General features: G+C 42.1%; 1 protein-coding gene across 9 annotated transcripts in view; it reads right to left on the minus strand.

The window, feature by feature from the left end:
- Positions 1 to 16,296, minus strand: part of si:ch73-103b11.2 (myosin phosphatase Rho-interacting protein) — an 83,004-nt gene extending 66,708 nt beyond the window's left edge. For 8 of the 9 annotated variants that reach the window (XM_062992491.1, XM_062992494.1, XM_062992488.1 and 5 more), the window contains exons 1-4: positions 16,145 to 16,296; positions 10,508 to 10,809; positions 7,637 to 7,714; positions 3,199 to 3,264 (exon numbers count right to left, since the gene is read on the minus strand). In XM_062992491.1, coding sequence (XP_062848561.1) covers positions 3,199 to 3,264; positions 7,637 to 7,714; positions 10,508 to 10,630 — 267 coding nt within the window. In that variant the 5' untranslated portion in view covers positions 10,631 to 10,809; positions 16,145 to 16,296. The remainder of the gene's footprint in view (positions 1 to 3,198; positions 3,265 to 7,636; positions 7,715 to 10,507; positions 10,810 to 16,144) is intronic. The other variant, XM_062992487.1, reaches the window with a different exon arrangement.
- Positions 16,297 to 17,202: the final 906 nt, after the last annotated feature.

Here is a 17,202-nt window from a genome sequence, read left to right on the forward strand (position 1 = left end):
AAATGGGGAGCAGGGCTGTTAAATTTGGTGTTTTGGGTACAATTCTCTCATACTGGCCACTGAATATTTAACATGGCACCTCATGGCAAAGAACTCTCTGAAGATGTGAGAAATAGAATTGTTGCTCTCCACAAAGATGGCCTGGGCTATAAGAAGATTGCTAACACCCTGAAACTGAGCTACAGCATGGTGGCCAAGGTCATACAGCGGTTTTCCAGGACAGGTTCCACTTGGAACAGGCTTCGCCAGGGTCGACCAAAGAAGTTGAGTCCACGTGTTCGGCGTCATATCCAGAGGTTGGCTTTAAAAAATAGACACATGAGTGCTGCCAGCATTGCTGCAGAGGTTGAAGACGTGGGAGGTCAGCCTGTCAGTGCTCAGACCATACGCCGCACACTGCATCAACTCGGTCTGCATGGTCGTCATCCCAGAAGGAAGCTGACGCACAAGAAAGCCCGCAAACACTTTGCTGAAGACAAGCAGTCCAAGAACATGGATTACTGGAATGCCCTGTGGTCTGACGAGACCAAGATAAACTTGTTTGGCTCAGATGGTGTCCAGCATGTGTGGCGGCGCCCTGGTGAGAAGTACCAAGACAACTGTATCTTGCCTACAGTCAAGCATGGTGGTGGTAGCATCATGGTCTTGGGCTGCATGAGTGTTGCTGGCACTGGGGAGCTGCAGTTCATTGAGGGAAACATGAATTCCAACATGTACTGTGACATTCTGAAACAGAGCATGATCCCCTCCCTTCGAAAACTGGGCCTCATGGCAGTTTTCCAACAGGATAACGATCCCAAACACAATCTCCAAGATGACAGCTGCCTTGCTGAGGAAGCTGAAGGTAAAGGTGATGGACTAAACCCAATTGAGCACCTGTGGCGCATCCTCAAGTGGAAGGTGGAGGAGTTCAAGGTGTCTAACATCCACCAGCTCCGTGATGTCATCATGGAGGAGTGGAAGAGGATTCCAGTAGCAACCTGTGCAGCTCTGGTGAATTCCATGCCCAGGAGGGTTAAGGCAGTGCTGGATAATAATGGTGGTCACACAAAATATTGACACTTTGGGCACAATTTGGACATGTTCACTGTGGGGTGTACTCACTTATGTTGCCAGCCATTTAGACATTAATGGCTGTGTGTTGAGTTATTTTCAGAAGACAGTAAATCTACACTGCTATACAAGTTGTACACTGACTACTCTAACTTATATCCAAGTTTTATTTCTATAGTGTTGTCCCATGAAAAGATATAATAAAATATTTGCAGAAATGTGAGGGGTGTACTCACTTTTGTGATACACTGTAGATAGATAGATAGATAGATAGATAGATAGATAGATAGATAGATAGATAGATAGATAGATAGATAGATAGATAAATTTATTAATCCCATCGGCAAAGTCAGTTATTACAGCAGCTCCAGGTACATTAAAGCCAAAAGTATTAAAGTATACAAGTGATGTTGTACACACTATGTAATTGAATAAATAGAATAAAAAAATGTAGTATGTCATATAAAAAACTTAAGAAGTGTCATAGCATTAAATATTTTAGATCAGATATGTAATATGTGATATACTAAGCTGTTGTAGTGTTAAATAATACCAGATATGTAGTATAGTCTTTATAAACAGAGTGCTAGAACATGCTTCATGAGTCTGTCCTGATAGTAGTTTAGTGTTCAGTGACCTTACTTGACCTTGCATGGTGCAAGGTTTGAAACTTGCCTTACTTCAGGTCTAGATAACCAGGGGCTTAATTTTCCTAGCTGGTGGCTTAGAAAAGGGGTCAGACAAAGACCTACAGACCATTAAAATGGAACAGATCTGTTTAAATGTAACTTACTCAAGTTACTAGGAATTCCCTTCGGAGCCCCGTCTGAGGAAAAAGTGTGAGCACCCCGTGACCAAGCCAGCCACATAAACAGTAAGTGCTGAACCCTAAAAAGCAACGTGGAACCATGCTGTGGGAGTGGAAGTGGTGGGCAATATTAGTCAGGTTATTGGATCATTGATTCTTTATTTCACAATAATGGAGCAGTGGAGACTGTCGAGATCTAACACAAGATCATTCGGATATACATGTACTCATCTCTTTTGTAATGCTCTTCTGAACATGTTTACCCATTACAACCTTTAAACTCCACCACACACCCACCCGCCCACACTCACACCCACAGAGAGAGAAAAGAGAGAGAGAGATCAATACATTTCACAAACACACACTCTCAGTCCAAAAGTCCAAGCTCACAACCAACAACTGTCTCCATTCCACCAGAAATCAGACCAACACATGCATTCATTACTGACCCACACTTACACAACCATCACTGACCAACACACACGCAGCCATCACTGACCAACACACACGCAGCCATCACTGACCAACACACACACAACCATCACTGACCAACACACACGCATCCATCACTGACCAACACACACACAACCATCACTGACCAACACACACGCATCCATCACTGACCAACACATACACAACCATCAATGACCAACACATGCATCCATTACTAACCAACACACAACCACCACTGACCAACACACACACACCTACACATAAAACCATCACTAGCTAACACACACAACCAACAATGGCCAACACACACACACAACCAACAATGGCCAACACACACGCAACCATCACTGATCAACACACACGCAACCATCACTGATCAACACACACGCAACCATCACTGATCAACACATGCAACCATTACTGACCCCCACACACACCCACACATACAACCATCACTGAACAACCTTACTGCAGATGATTTAAAAATGCAGCTGAAGTTTTCAGTCTGTACAAGTTTTTCATGTTTGTGTTAACATCACTGCACAAGTGAATCTGAAGCTGCAAAACACCAGTGGTAGACGATTATAGCTAAATTCTCCCCCTGACCTCCCCCCACATCACAATGTAACAAGAATGTAAAGTATTCAGTGAACTGACCCCATGACCTTTGTGGTAGACACATACTGTATTGAACTCATGCATGAACACTGGGAGGAAAGGAGTGCAGGGGTGGGGGGGCTAAAATTAAATGATTTTATTTTACTACCAGCCTTAATCCACCCATGAAAACTCTCTCATCAGTGAATTACTTATTAATAATGCATTTTCTTAACTGTATTAATTTCTGTTCTTTGATTTGTATACAGAATCACTCGCACACTCACCATCTCGTCGAGAGCGTAGCGCAGGAGTCCGTGTTCATAAAGGAGGAAGAATCGTCTTTGCCATTTCTGAAAAAGACACATAGGCAGTAATTAATGACAATCTACCAGAAACTATGAGGGTTTGTATATTCAATATAACTACTGTAAATCATTTGCAAACCATGATTAGTACAACCACAGGTCATGACAGGACAAGTACCCATAAACCTTTAGTGATGAACTCTCAACATGCAAACAATAACATCATAAGCGCTTTATTGTTGTTGTTCAGTTGCTTCCATATTTAGGGCTCGTCACAGTGGATCATTTTGGTCCACTTACCTAAACTGGAGTTTGATGTCAAATGCTCTTCATGGCGCCCAGGTGGCGCAGCGGGATATTCCACTAGCACACCAGCACCGAGATTCGGAACTCCTCGGTTCGAAACTCTGCATTGCCACCGGTCGGCTGGGTGCCATCTAATGGGATAGTTGGCAGTGCCTGCAGCAGACATGGTTCTGCTAGGGCAGGACGACTGGACTATTATTTCGGTGGGGTCTTCAAACGCTGTATAAGAACCCTGATTGGTAGATAGAGGGGTGTCTGTGCAAAGTGCCTGACCGGCTGATAGCACATAGTGTTTTAAAGCTGTGCCACCCAACTATCCTATAATAAAATGTATTACTCGTGTTAAATTTTAAGATAAGCAAAACACTTAATCACAATCATCTTAGATCAGCCTTTCTCAACCGGGGTGCCGCAGCACCCTGGCTTCGTCAGGGGTGCCGTCAAAAATATTCTGGCGTTACTGATACTATGAAATAAATTCATCAAACATCAAAACTTGTCTCACACGCCCCTTTCCCCATGCTACAACGTCAACGCGGGTTGCGTGCGTTGCGTATAGTGATGGCTCGTTCGCGAACGATCCGATTCTATTGAACGGCTCTTTAAAATTAACAAAAGGAACTGAGTCGCACCTCTGGGAGCCGAACATATATACTGTATATTTGTAGTTCTTATCGGCTGTAATTCATCCATTCCGCTTCCATCAGTATAGGGAATTAATCAGTCATAATATGAGCTGTTCATTGTCAAAATTTAAATCACTTTCAGTATCGCGGCGAGAGCAAGCGACACACGCACGCGCACACACACACACATGCAGAGAGGGAGGTCATTATCTCATTAATGTAAATATTATAATTTTTATTGTTATTATTTTGCACTGTTTTTATTAATATTTTATATTTTTGCACATGTAACTGTTTGTATATATTTGTTCTTTTTTATTGTTATTTTTATTATTTCTCTGTAACTTGCTTTGGCAATACGAATGTCCTTATTTGTCATGCCAATAAAGCTTCTTATGAGTTTGAGTTTGAGAGCCGTAACCGAGCTACAGAGAGAACATGCAGACAATGAGCAGTGCTAGTAGTATAATGACAAATAATTGAGATATAAACTATAAACTTGTTTAATGATGTTAAATTTGATTGGTTCATGGCGCGTAAAACAAACACAGGTACATCTCTGCACAAGAGAGGATTTTTCTGAAGCTTAATGCAATGCAACCACAGTAAGTCTCTTCCCTGTAGTGTTTTTGTGTGTTAGAAGTCCGAGTAATGCAGAGTGTAAGTTTTTTTTTTTATACATTTTAGACTGGGGTGACTTGAGATTTTGAATACTTTTAAAGGGTGCCGTGACTGAAAAAAGGTTGAGAAACACTGTCTTAGATAATACAGTCCTCATTTTACAGCCCCTTTTTGGGACCTTTTGCATGAATCTTTGATGCACTACAGGAAGAAAATATGTTTCAAGTTTGGAGATAAAAGCTCTCACTGTGGTTAACTAGACCGAATAGTGGTAAATGCTTTACCGTCCCAACTTCTTTGAAAAGTGTTGTGTTGCAGGCCTGAAATGCAAGAATGGATGTACACTGGTACCTTGTAACTGAACATCCCCTAAACTCAAAATCTTTTAAACTGAACACGCTTAGTCGAGAAAGTTGTACCTTTAAACTCAACGTTTCCCTTAAACTCAACGTGTTCAGTTTGTTTTTAAATATTTATTTAATTTCAAATTAACAATGAAGTCACTTTGTTCAGCGACTGTTTATTTTCAGTGTATAAGTGTCAAAAACAACCTTATTTTACATGAGCCTAAAATATATGCAAGTCCACGGAACCATGGAACGCATTAACAGGTTTTCCAAACATCCTTATGGGAAAAATACCTTGAAACTCAACATCTTTTAGACTCAATGCCACTCCCAAAACCAACTGACGTTGAGTTTTAAGGTACCGCTGCATATTTAAAAAATTTAATGTTAATCAGATTAAACATGAAATATCTTGAGTTCATCCTGTCAGCAATGATAATAAAAGTCCAAAGTAAAAAAACAAACACAGCGTTTTAATTATATTAGTATTTCCATACTGTCCCAAAATTTTCTGATTTGTGGTTGTATTATTGTTATTTTAATATTAATAATATTTGTATTATAACAACAACAATAATAATAATAATGTAATAAATGAATAATAAAATGATAATAACCACTGACTGCACCACTGCAGTCTTTCTCTTTCTCTTGCTGCCACCCACACGCCTTCAATCTCCATCAAGAGCCCACTCACAAATATAAATAGAGACTCACTCATTATTCTCACAGAAACACACTGATTCTACACGGCACTTACTGAGACGAGGATGCATGTTATCATACATAAGAACACTGCCGTGATTTAACCGCCGGTACGGAGCAGTGATACAGGTAGTGCAGTGATACAGGTAGTGCAGTGATACAGGTAGTGGTAGAGTAAGGAAACAGGTGGGGGTAGAGGACTGTACTTAATACACTGACTCTCATTAGCCGAATAAGTTTAAGCTTTTATATTTAACAAAACCACCACCAAACCACCACAACCACCACCACAACTGCCATCAACACCATCACACATCATCATCACATTCATCACAACCATCACCACCATCACCACCACCATCACCATCACCACCACCACCACCACCACCACCACCACCACAACCACCACAACCACAGCTACCACCACCTTAAGTTATTATTTACTACAATATATATCTAAGCTAAGCCGCACCACTTGGTTCGGTTAGGTTGAAAATTTCACCACTGTTTCAAGTTTTCTCCATTTGGAGACACTGGTTCTTACAATGGTTCACTGGAGTCCTAGAGCCCAAAAATGACTTTGCAAATCTTTCACTTTAATTATCTTGTCTTTATTTAATTTGGTTTAAAGAACTGAAACAAACAATTGTAATAAATATGCAAAAGGCCAAAAAAGATATTTTTCACCACTGAGTGTCATGATAAACAGAACACCGCTTAATAAAAGATAACAATAATATTTATGTTGATTTATATTGTAAAACAAGATATTTAATTGATTTTATATTACATTATTATACAATTACGTTTATGCTATTACATATAAATCTTGTTCTGTGTAGTTAACGTTTAAATTCAGGGTTTATTTAGGCTTAATTACTAAACCTGAAACTGCTGTTCGTGTCACTTGACACTAGACTTCACACTAGTGTGACTGGAACATGTGGAAGCACTTCTAGGGTCAACAGTTCTCCTAAAGGTCTCTTAATGACCAACACCTGATAGTGACTCAGCACACTTATTTAAACTGTACTTTACAGGAGACAGAGAGAGTTAGAGGCCACTTGAGTCCCTCCCTGTGTACATAATTCATGCTAAAGGGCCTTTCCTAAACTGTTGCCACACAGTTAAAAAGCACATCAATAATTGTATTCAACTGTTAGCAATGGGTTTGGATAAAACACCTAAATTCAGTTAGTAGAAGGGGTGGCTGTGTACTTGTAGCCATATATTGTATATAATCATAAGCAAAAGTTTGGATGCCCCTGATCAAATACCCTGTTTTGTTGATTTGATTGAAGTGACAATAAGTTATAAGAATGAGAAACCTATAGAGAAAACAAAGATAAATGGGGAATTTCATGCTAATTTTATGACACAGTACAGTAGTTGCTGAATTTAAATTACATCTAGCATGTTCAGTTTGTCACTTGTTTTCATTTAGAAAATCAACAAAAGAGACACTAAGCAGAGGTTCACAGACTTTTCCATAAGACTGTAGATGGGTGAATGGAAAGAAGACTATATCATACTAGTTGTACTATAACAGTATGACGATATTTCCTAGAAATTAAAGCCTAACTATTATTTCACCTCTTAATAGTTAGTGCTCAGCCTCCCCCCATTCTGACAAAGCGAATCATGTCTGTGTAGACGGCCAACCAGCCAGTAGCACCATTGGGGATTTAAGCCCAGATCTCAGCAATAGTGGGCTAAAATAATATACTGCTGTATCACCTGAGCACCCCAAGTCTGACCATTATTGAGAAAGAAAAGCAGTGCTGATTTGATGAGGCGCACTCAGTCACTCACCCGGGAGCGCTGTAACGGGCTGCTGAAATCAGTTCCTTCAGGTGCCAGAAGAAGCCATCCTCCATATATTGGCTTAGCCTGAACACATACACACAAACACACACACACACAATTGTTATAATACAAAATAATCATCTCAGTCAGATCAGTGTGTGTATGTGTGTACATAGGTTGTTTATGTGTGTATATATACTGTATGTGTGTGTAGTGTCTGTGTATGGTCAGTATGTGTGTATGTTGTACATAAACAGTGATTAAGGTACTGGACTAGTAATATAAAGGTCGCCGATTCAAGGCCCACCACTGCCAGGTTGCCACTGTTTTAGTAAATGCAGTCATTCCTAGTGAATTAGTACCAGGTACTTTTCATATTAAAAGTACTGAACATGTCGCTCAGGTAGCGCAGCGGTAAAAACACACGCTGCAACCAGAGCTGGGATCTCGAATACATCGTATCGAATCTCGGCTCTGCCTTGCCGGCTGAAGGCTGAGCGGCCACATGAACAACGATTAGCGTTCAGGGGGGCAGGACTAAGCCGGATGGGGTCTCTCTCTGTCAGAATGGTGCAATTACGACCTCTGCTGGCTGATTAGAGGTGCCTGCACAGAGATGGGGAAGAAGTGCTCTTAGAGTGTGTCTCTCCGTACACAATGCTAGGTGGCACAACACCCGTCAATGTGAGGGTGATAAGATGCATGCGGTTTGCTGCCCACGTGCCGGAGGGGGCATGGGTTAGCTTCGATCTCCTCGGTCAGAGCAGGGATCAGCATAGGTAGAGAGGAAGTACGATGCAATCGGGAAATTGGACGCTCTAAAGGGGATGAAAAAGGGAGAAAATGCATAAAAAAAGTTACAAAAAAAAAAGTACTGAACATGGCAGCAAGAGGTGAAAACTAACACAAGCAAATAATCCACAGTCAGCATTTGTGTTGAACTTTATGGGATAACTTTATGGGAGATTTTCCTCTCAGAATGCTTAGTTCAGAGTAACCTTCACCGACTGTCTCCACACACACACACACACACACATACACACACGGTCTCAGGGGAACAGGAGAAAGTAGCTCAGTGTGAGCATCCCACTAATCAAGGCTAATTAAACCGCTATTCTCACTGCACTGCACTGCACTAAACCCACACAGCTGGGCCTCGTCCCAAATCACGCCCCGCCTGAGCCTCCTGTCTCACCGGTTTAGTGTGGGAGAAAGTGTGTATCACAGAGACAGTACCAACACCATCCGTCCATCTGCTGTCGGTCACAGTGTGGTGGGATCCGCTCTGACATGGTGCACGCAAAGGCTGCGTTCATGTGGACGCTCTTATCATTCATCAGAAAATGAAGCTCAATGTGAGTTTGATTCATGGAGTTTATTCACTTTTTCCTTTATTGAATCTATCTTGCCCTCCACATTCTGCAGGTTTTCAGTGGTGGAAGAAGCACAGTAGCCCAAGAGCATTACAGAGTTACCACCATGCTTCACTGTAAACAGGATGTTGGGTGTTTTCCACATGTGCTTCATTCCTATTCCTTTAGACATACCACTGATCCATAGACCTTAAAAGTTTCACCACTCCACAGATCAGAATATTGACATGGTTCTAAGCATATTGGAGCAGTTTTTCCTCGTGTTTTTGGGTCAGTAGAGGTGTACACCTTGTAGTTTGGGCACATTGACCTTCAGTGGTTGGTATGCACCTTACTGTGCAAACTGAAACCAAATCTAGCTGCTGATCTTCTGCAGTCACTTCAGGGTTTTTGACCACCTGCTTCCTCAGGAATCTGGTGTCAACCGGTGAACGTTTCCTCTTTCTGACACATCCAGGTAGTGGAGTCAGCGTTACTTTAACTTTAAACTTGCAAACTACACGGAACAGCCATAACATTAAAAACCACCTCCTTGTTTCTACACTCACTGTCCATTTTATCAGCTCCACTTACCATATAGGAGCACTTTGTAGTTCTACAATTACTGACTGTGGTCCATCTGTTTCTCTGCATGCTTTGTTAGCCCCTTTCACCCTGTTCTTCAATGGTCAGGACCCCCACAGGACCACCACAGAGCAGGTATTATTTAGGTGGTGGATCATTCTCAGCACTGCAGTGACACTGACATGGTGGTGGTGTGTTAGTGTGTGTTGTGGTGGAATGAGTGGATCAGACGCAGCAGCACTGCTGGAGTTTTTAAACACCTCACTGTCACTGCTGGATTGAGAATAGTCCACCAACCAAAAATATATCCAGACAACAACGGCCCATGTGCAGCGTCCTGTGACCACTGATGAAGGTCTAGAAGATGACCAACTCAAACAGCAGCAATAGATGAGCGATCGTCTCTGACTTTACATCTACAAGGTGGACCAACTAGGTAGGAGTGTCTAATAGAATGGACAGTGAGTGGACACGGTATTTAAAAACTCCAGCGGTGCTGCTGTGTCTGATCCACTCATACCAGCACAACACACACTAACACACCACCATAATGTCAGTGTCACTGCAGTGCTGAGAATGATCCACCACCTAAATAATACCTGCTCTGTGGTGGTCCTGTGGTGGTCCTGACCATTGAAGAACAGGGTGAAAGCAGGCTAAAAAAGTATGTAGAGAAACAGATGGACTACAGTCAGTAATTGTAGAACTACAAAGTGCTTCTATATGGTAAGTGGAGCTGATAAAATGGACAGTGAGTGTAGAAACAAGGAGGTGGTTTTAATGTTATGGCTGATTAGTGTACATGTGTACAGCAGAACGAAATTCTTTCTATGCATATCCCAGGTTGTTTGGAAGCTGGGGTCGGAGTGCAGGGTCAGCCATTGCAGCCACTGTGTGTGTGTGTGTGTGTGTGTGTGTGTGTGTGTGTGTGTGTGTGCACCTGTGTAAAATCATCGTCGCCGAGAAGGTGGGACTCCCGAGGTTTGAAGCAGTTCTGACACTTGCTCTTGTTGAAGATGTTCGCCTGGAACTTATTGCACGTGTTTTCCTTTACCGCCGACATGCTGCCCAGTCTAACGTGTCCGATCTTTTGTCATTAAATAAAAGCTCGTTCGAAACTCGCCGTCACCCGCAGCGCTCCGACCCAGCGCTCACACAGCAGGGTTCGACACGCGCCCACATCCTGGCCTGCAGGAGATCCTGGTGTAACAGCACCACTCACTCACTCACTCAGTCAGTCATCTGTAAAAAAAATAAAATAACACAAAGATAATTAGACTCACTGTCCGATCACAAACGCCCCCAAACATGCTGTGTACACTGGGTAATATTTACTTCATTCACGCATGCAAGACAAACAACAAACAACACATGATGGATTTGCATAAAATGTATAGTTTATACACTGATTAGCCATAACATTAAAACTACCTCCTTGTTTCTACACTCCACTTAACATATAGAAGCACTTTGTAGTTTTACAATTACTGACTGTAGTCCATCTGTTTCTCTGCATGCTTTGTCAGCCCCCTTTCATGCTGTACTTCAATGGTCAGGACCCCCACAGTACCACCACAGAGCAGGTATTATTTAGGTGGTGGATCATTCTCAGCACTGCAGTGACACTGACATACATGGTGGTGGTGTGTTAGTGTGTGTTGTGCTGGTATGAGTGGATCAGACACAGCAGTTTTGAAACACCTCACTGTCACTGCTGGACTGAGAATAGTCCACCAACCAAAAATATTCAGCCAACAGCGCCCCGTGGGCAGCGTCCTGTGACCACTGATGAAGGTCTAGAAGATGACCAACTCAAACAGCAGCAATAGATGAGCGATCGTCTCTGACTTTACATCTACAGCTGGACCAACTAGGTAGGAGTGTCTAATAGAGTGGACAGTGAGTGGACACTGTATTTAAAAACCCCAGCAGTGCTGCTGTGTCTTATCCACTCATACCAGCACAACACACACTAACACACCACCACCATGTCAGTGTCACTGCAGTGATGAGAATGATCCACCACCTAAATAATACCTGCTCTGTGGTGGTCCTGTGGGGGTCCTGACCATTGAAGAACAGGGTGAAAGCAGGTTAAAAAGGTATGTAGTGAAACAGATGGGCTACAGTCAGTAATTGTAGAACTACAAAGTGCTTCTATATGGTAAGTGAAGCTGATAAAATGGACAGTGAGTGTAGAAACAAGAAGGTGGTTTTAATGTTATGGCTGATCAGTGTATATACGTTTGTTTATCAGCTGAATCTTTTTAATGATGCTTTATCAGACTGAATGATTTACTATTAAATAATTCCTCATTAGAGGACTACCATTCAGTAATTCATTTCAATCAGAGACCAATTTCAAATGACAGCAAAACTGACCAACCATATCATCTCTCTAAATGGGTGGGCTTTGTTATTGCTAACTTTATGACAAGTTCCACCCACTGAGACTGTCACTTTAAGCTGAATCTTACGATTATTATGATTTCTGGTAAGGTATAAGGTGTTTCATTAAATCTGACTGTGCTGTAGCATTAGATGGATTTCTGTACAGGAAATAAAAGTACACTGAGACTGAGGAGAAGTACACCAATGCTTTCAAACACATCTGAGAGAACTGCATCAAATGGTAAGTCTATTTGAAGAAGGCTTTTGTTGACATAGGTTATAGGGAATAAAGGGTATATATTCCCTGTATATATTGATATAGGGAAGCCATAGCCTAGTGGTTAAGGTACTGGATTAGTAATCAGTAGGTCACTGGTTTAAGCCCCACCTGCCAGGTTGCTGCTGTTGGGTCCCTGAGCAAGGCCCTTAGTACTCAATTGCTCACACTGTATACTGTAATGTAAGTCACTTTGGATAAAGGCGTCTGCTAAATGATGTAAATGTAACTATAGGTTGTTTATTAACGTTGGAGATGTTTTACACACGTTACGGTTTGAAATCTGTAATGTTAAGATGGGTTTTGAAAAATCTGGCACTGTAGCCTAATAGCTATTTGTAGCCAACTTTTGCGATGACCTCTCCCACACGGTCTCATCCTATCTGAGGTCATGGCTTGGCCCCGGAAAAAAAATGAAACTGCTGTTTTACAACACTGGTATGTGTACAAAACTGGACTGGCAGGAGGTAAAGTGGTTGAGCAGGAACCCAAACACACACAAATTCCATGCCATGTGGATTATTAGCATTTTTACATTTGTACACATTGTTGCATTTACATCTGCAGGTTTGGTATGTATGAGCTGTAAAAGAAACATGATGTCAGTTCTTCTATGGAACATATTCACTGTCAAACAAAACATGCTACCTAGTGCACTACATTTACATTTACGGCATTTAGCAGACGCCTTAATCCAAAGCGACTTACAGAACTGTGACAGTATATAGTCTGAGCAATAGTAGGTTAAGGGCCTTGCTCAAGGGCCCAACAGCAGCAACCTGGCAGTGGTGGGGTTTGAACCAGCTACCTTCAGATTACTAGTCCGGTACCTTAACCACTAGGCTATAACTGTCCTATAACTGTGTGTCCACTATAGTACACAGACTGTAAAACTAGACTGCACTGTTGTACCCTGTGCACATACTGTAGGTACATAACAGGAAATCATCAGATATTCAGTCCAACTTCCAAACTGTCCTACTGCTGCACAACAGACTGCAAAAATGTCAATAATCAGGATAGATCTGATTGTCATTTATTAGATATAAGAATTGATTGATTGATTGATTGATTGATTGAGTACTTTATTAATCCCCGAAGGGAAATTATGGTGTCGCAGCAGCAATAACAATTTGTCAATATTAATACAAATACAGCCGTGTAATACTGTATAACAAAATATAAATACTACAATAGAACGCCTTTATTTGTCATATATACATTATACACAAGTACAGTACAGCACAGCTGGGGTCAGAGCACAGGGTCAGTCATTGTACGGCACCCCTGGAGCTGAGAGGGTTAAGGACCTTGCTCAATGGCCCAAAAGTGGCTGCATGCCAAAGCTGGGATTCGAACTCTCAACCTTTCAGTTGATAGCCCAAAGCCCTACACACAAGGCTACACCCGTCCCGATTTATCAAAATATCCTATTTTGTTTTTAGCAAACTTCTGAATAAAATAAGCTATATTAATTTACATTGCTGAACAGCAGACATTCTAGTCCAGCTCTGAAGTCTCTGTTATATAAATTTGAGATGAATGAAGTGATCTTCTTATGTTTGCCACTGACAAATTTGTCCCAGCCCTCATCAGGTCACCCTGTAAGTCTATTGCAGTAACAAAGGAGTTTTTCTTCGTTGTCCTGGTGACACGGCTAAGACCTCCGGACAGTCTGCAACCTGCCGACAATACTTCCAATGGCGTCTCTAGAAATGTTCAAGCAAGGTCTTGGAGGCCACTCTCAGCTCATGTGAGCAGCTCCTTAGTTTGTAACATGGTTGCCACACACCTTGAACTCTTGAATCTCTGGGTGATATTTATATAACATCACAGCTGAAGCAGATTAAGGCTGGTTATTGAGTCCCAATGGTTTAATCATGTTGTAACCCAACTTTAGGTCCTACAGACTAGCAGTAGGATTCAGAATCAGCAGTATTGTGTAGTGGTAGAATAAAAGTGACTTGGCAGTATTAACAAAATATCCTGTTACTCTAAAATACCCCATTATTCATTTTCTTCCTTTATTTGCTGCATCGTTCAACTGATAAAAACGTCATTAAACCAAAACCCAGCTCAGCAGAAACGTTTAGACTCACAGATCATTTTCTTTAGGAAGTTCAATATTTCCCATTGTGGTTGTAGGTAACTACTCACTACACACAACAAACCTACTGTACACACACTATTCATACTATACACACACACAAGTACAAGTACACACACAATACACAGGTTGTAGGTTACTACTCACTACACACACCTACTGTACACACACTATTCATACTATACACACACACAAGTACAAGTACACACACAATACACAGGTTGTAGGTTACTACTCACTACACACACCTACTGTACACACACTATTCATACTATACACACACACAAGTACAAGTACACACACAATACACAGGTTGTAGGTTACTACTCACTACACACACCTACTGTACACACACTATTCATACTATACACACACACAAGTACAAGTACACACACAATACACAGGTTGTAGGTTACTACTCACTACACACACCTACTGTACACACACTATTCATACTATACACACAAGACACAGACTACTATACACATTTACACACAGTCCATACCCAAAAATACACACACACAGTACACACTCACACAAGTACACATACACCCACACAGAATACACACAGTACACACTCACACAAACACAGACACACACAATACATACACAGTACACACACACAGTGTGCACAAGTACATACACAGTACACACACAGTACACACACAGTACACACACAGTACACACACAGCTTGCACAAGTACACACACAAAACACACAGTGTGCACAAGTACATACACAGTACACACACAGTACACACACAGTACACACACAGTACACACACAGTACACACACAGCTTGCACAAGTACACACACAAAACACACAGTGTGCACAAGTACATACACAGTGCACACACAGCTTGCACAAGTACACACACAAAACACACAATGTGCTCAAGTACACACACAATACACACACGCAGTGTGCACACTCATAGTACACACAGTACACAGTGCACACAAGTACAGACACACACAATACATACACACACTCATAGTACACACAGTAGAAACAGTCCACACACAGAAAGCACAAGTGCACACATAGTACACAGACAGAGCACACAAGTACACACATAGTACACACACACAGTCGCCTCAGGTACACATACAGTGCACACACACAGTGCACACACAGTACACACACACACACACAGTGCACACAAGTACACACACTGTACACACACAGTACACACATAGAGTACACAAGTACACACATAGCACACACACACACACAGTGCACACACAGTACACACACAGTGCGCACACTCATAGTGCACACACTACACACTCATTGTGCAGAAGTACACACAGTACATACAGTACACACACAGTACACACACAGTGCGCACAAGTGCACACAGTACACACACAGTGCGCACAAGTGCACACACTACACACACTGTACACACACACAGTGCGCACACTCATAATACACACACAGTGCACACAAGTACACACACACACACAAGTACACACACACACACACAAAGTGCACACACACACAAAGTGCACACACACACAGTGCACACACACAGTGCACACACACACACACAGTGCACACAAGTACACACTCATAGTACACACACAGTACACACACACAAAACACACAGTGCGCACACACAGTTCGCACAAGTACACGCAGTACGCAGTACACACACACACACACACACACACACACACACACACACACACACACACACACACACACACACACACACACACACACACACTCCTCTGACTGTAAGTAATGAATAACGGTGTAACAGTGTATCAGGTTCTGACCCCCCACACAAACTTACCCACCATCCAAAGTAAATAAACACAGGGGGGTCCGGAGAGCAGCAGTACCTCCTTCAAACCAAACCACAATATCCGCCGTCCTTCCCCATCATGTTTACTCGCTCTGTTAGAGAAGTTGAGCTGCAGAATCTCCAGCCTGACACCCGCACAGCTGATGGTGCGCAGATACATCAAACCCACTGTACACTACACTAACCTACAGGGGCGGGGACTGGCGTGATCGGCGGCTGCCTCGACCAATCAGAGATGAGAAAACGCCCACTGAGTAGTTCGTCAAAATGTAATCCGTAACCAATGGTAACGGAGATTCCGCTCGACCGAAAACAAGCAAAATCAAGTTCGGTTTACGGCACAGAAAAGACATTTAATCCCGATTTTTGATCTTAAATGGATTAAAAGTGATGATTCGGTGTGGAGTGATTATAAAATAACGATTAAAAAACGAGTAATATTGAAAATAAGGATTATAAAGCCCTGAGCTGGAAGTTTGGGTGAAGTAAGGTGTGGTTTTAGTGCCATCTGCAGGATAAAACACGCTACTGCAGATCAGCTTTTAACAACGCAGTACAATTTATTATTTATTTATTTATTTATTTATTTATTTATTTATTTATTAGGATGGGCGGCATGGTGGCTAAGTGGGTAGCACTCTCGCCTCACAGCAAGAAGGTCCTGGGTTCGATCCCCAGGTGGGGTGCTGAGTTTGCATGTTCTCCCCGTGTCTGCGTGGGTTTCCTCCAGGAGCTCCAATTTCCTCCCACAGTCCAAAAACATGCAGTCAGGCTAACTGGAGACACTGAATTGTCCTATAGGTACCCGGCCGCTAGGATGCACAAACCAGTGCATTGTAGTGCCGGTCCCAAGCCCGGATAAATAGGGAGGGTTGTGTCAGGAAGGGCATCTGGCAAAAAAACTGCGCCAAATGATTGATTGATTGATTTATTAGGATTTATTGATTTATTAGGATTTAACATCATGTTTTACTTTGGTTACATTCATGACAGAACTGTTAGTTACTCATTACACAAGATTCATCAGATCTGGACCATTTTGTACA

This window comes from Trichomycterus rosablanca, chromosome 3 (genome assembly GCF_030014385.1).
Source record: "Trichomycterus rosablanca isolate fTriRos1 chromosome 3, fTriRos1.hap1, whole genome shotgun sequence".
Lineage (NCBI taxonomy): Eukaryota > Metazoa > Chordata > Actinopteri > Siluriformes > Trichomycteridae > Trichomycterus > Trichomycterus rosablanca.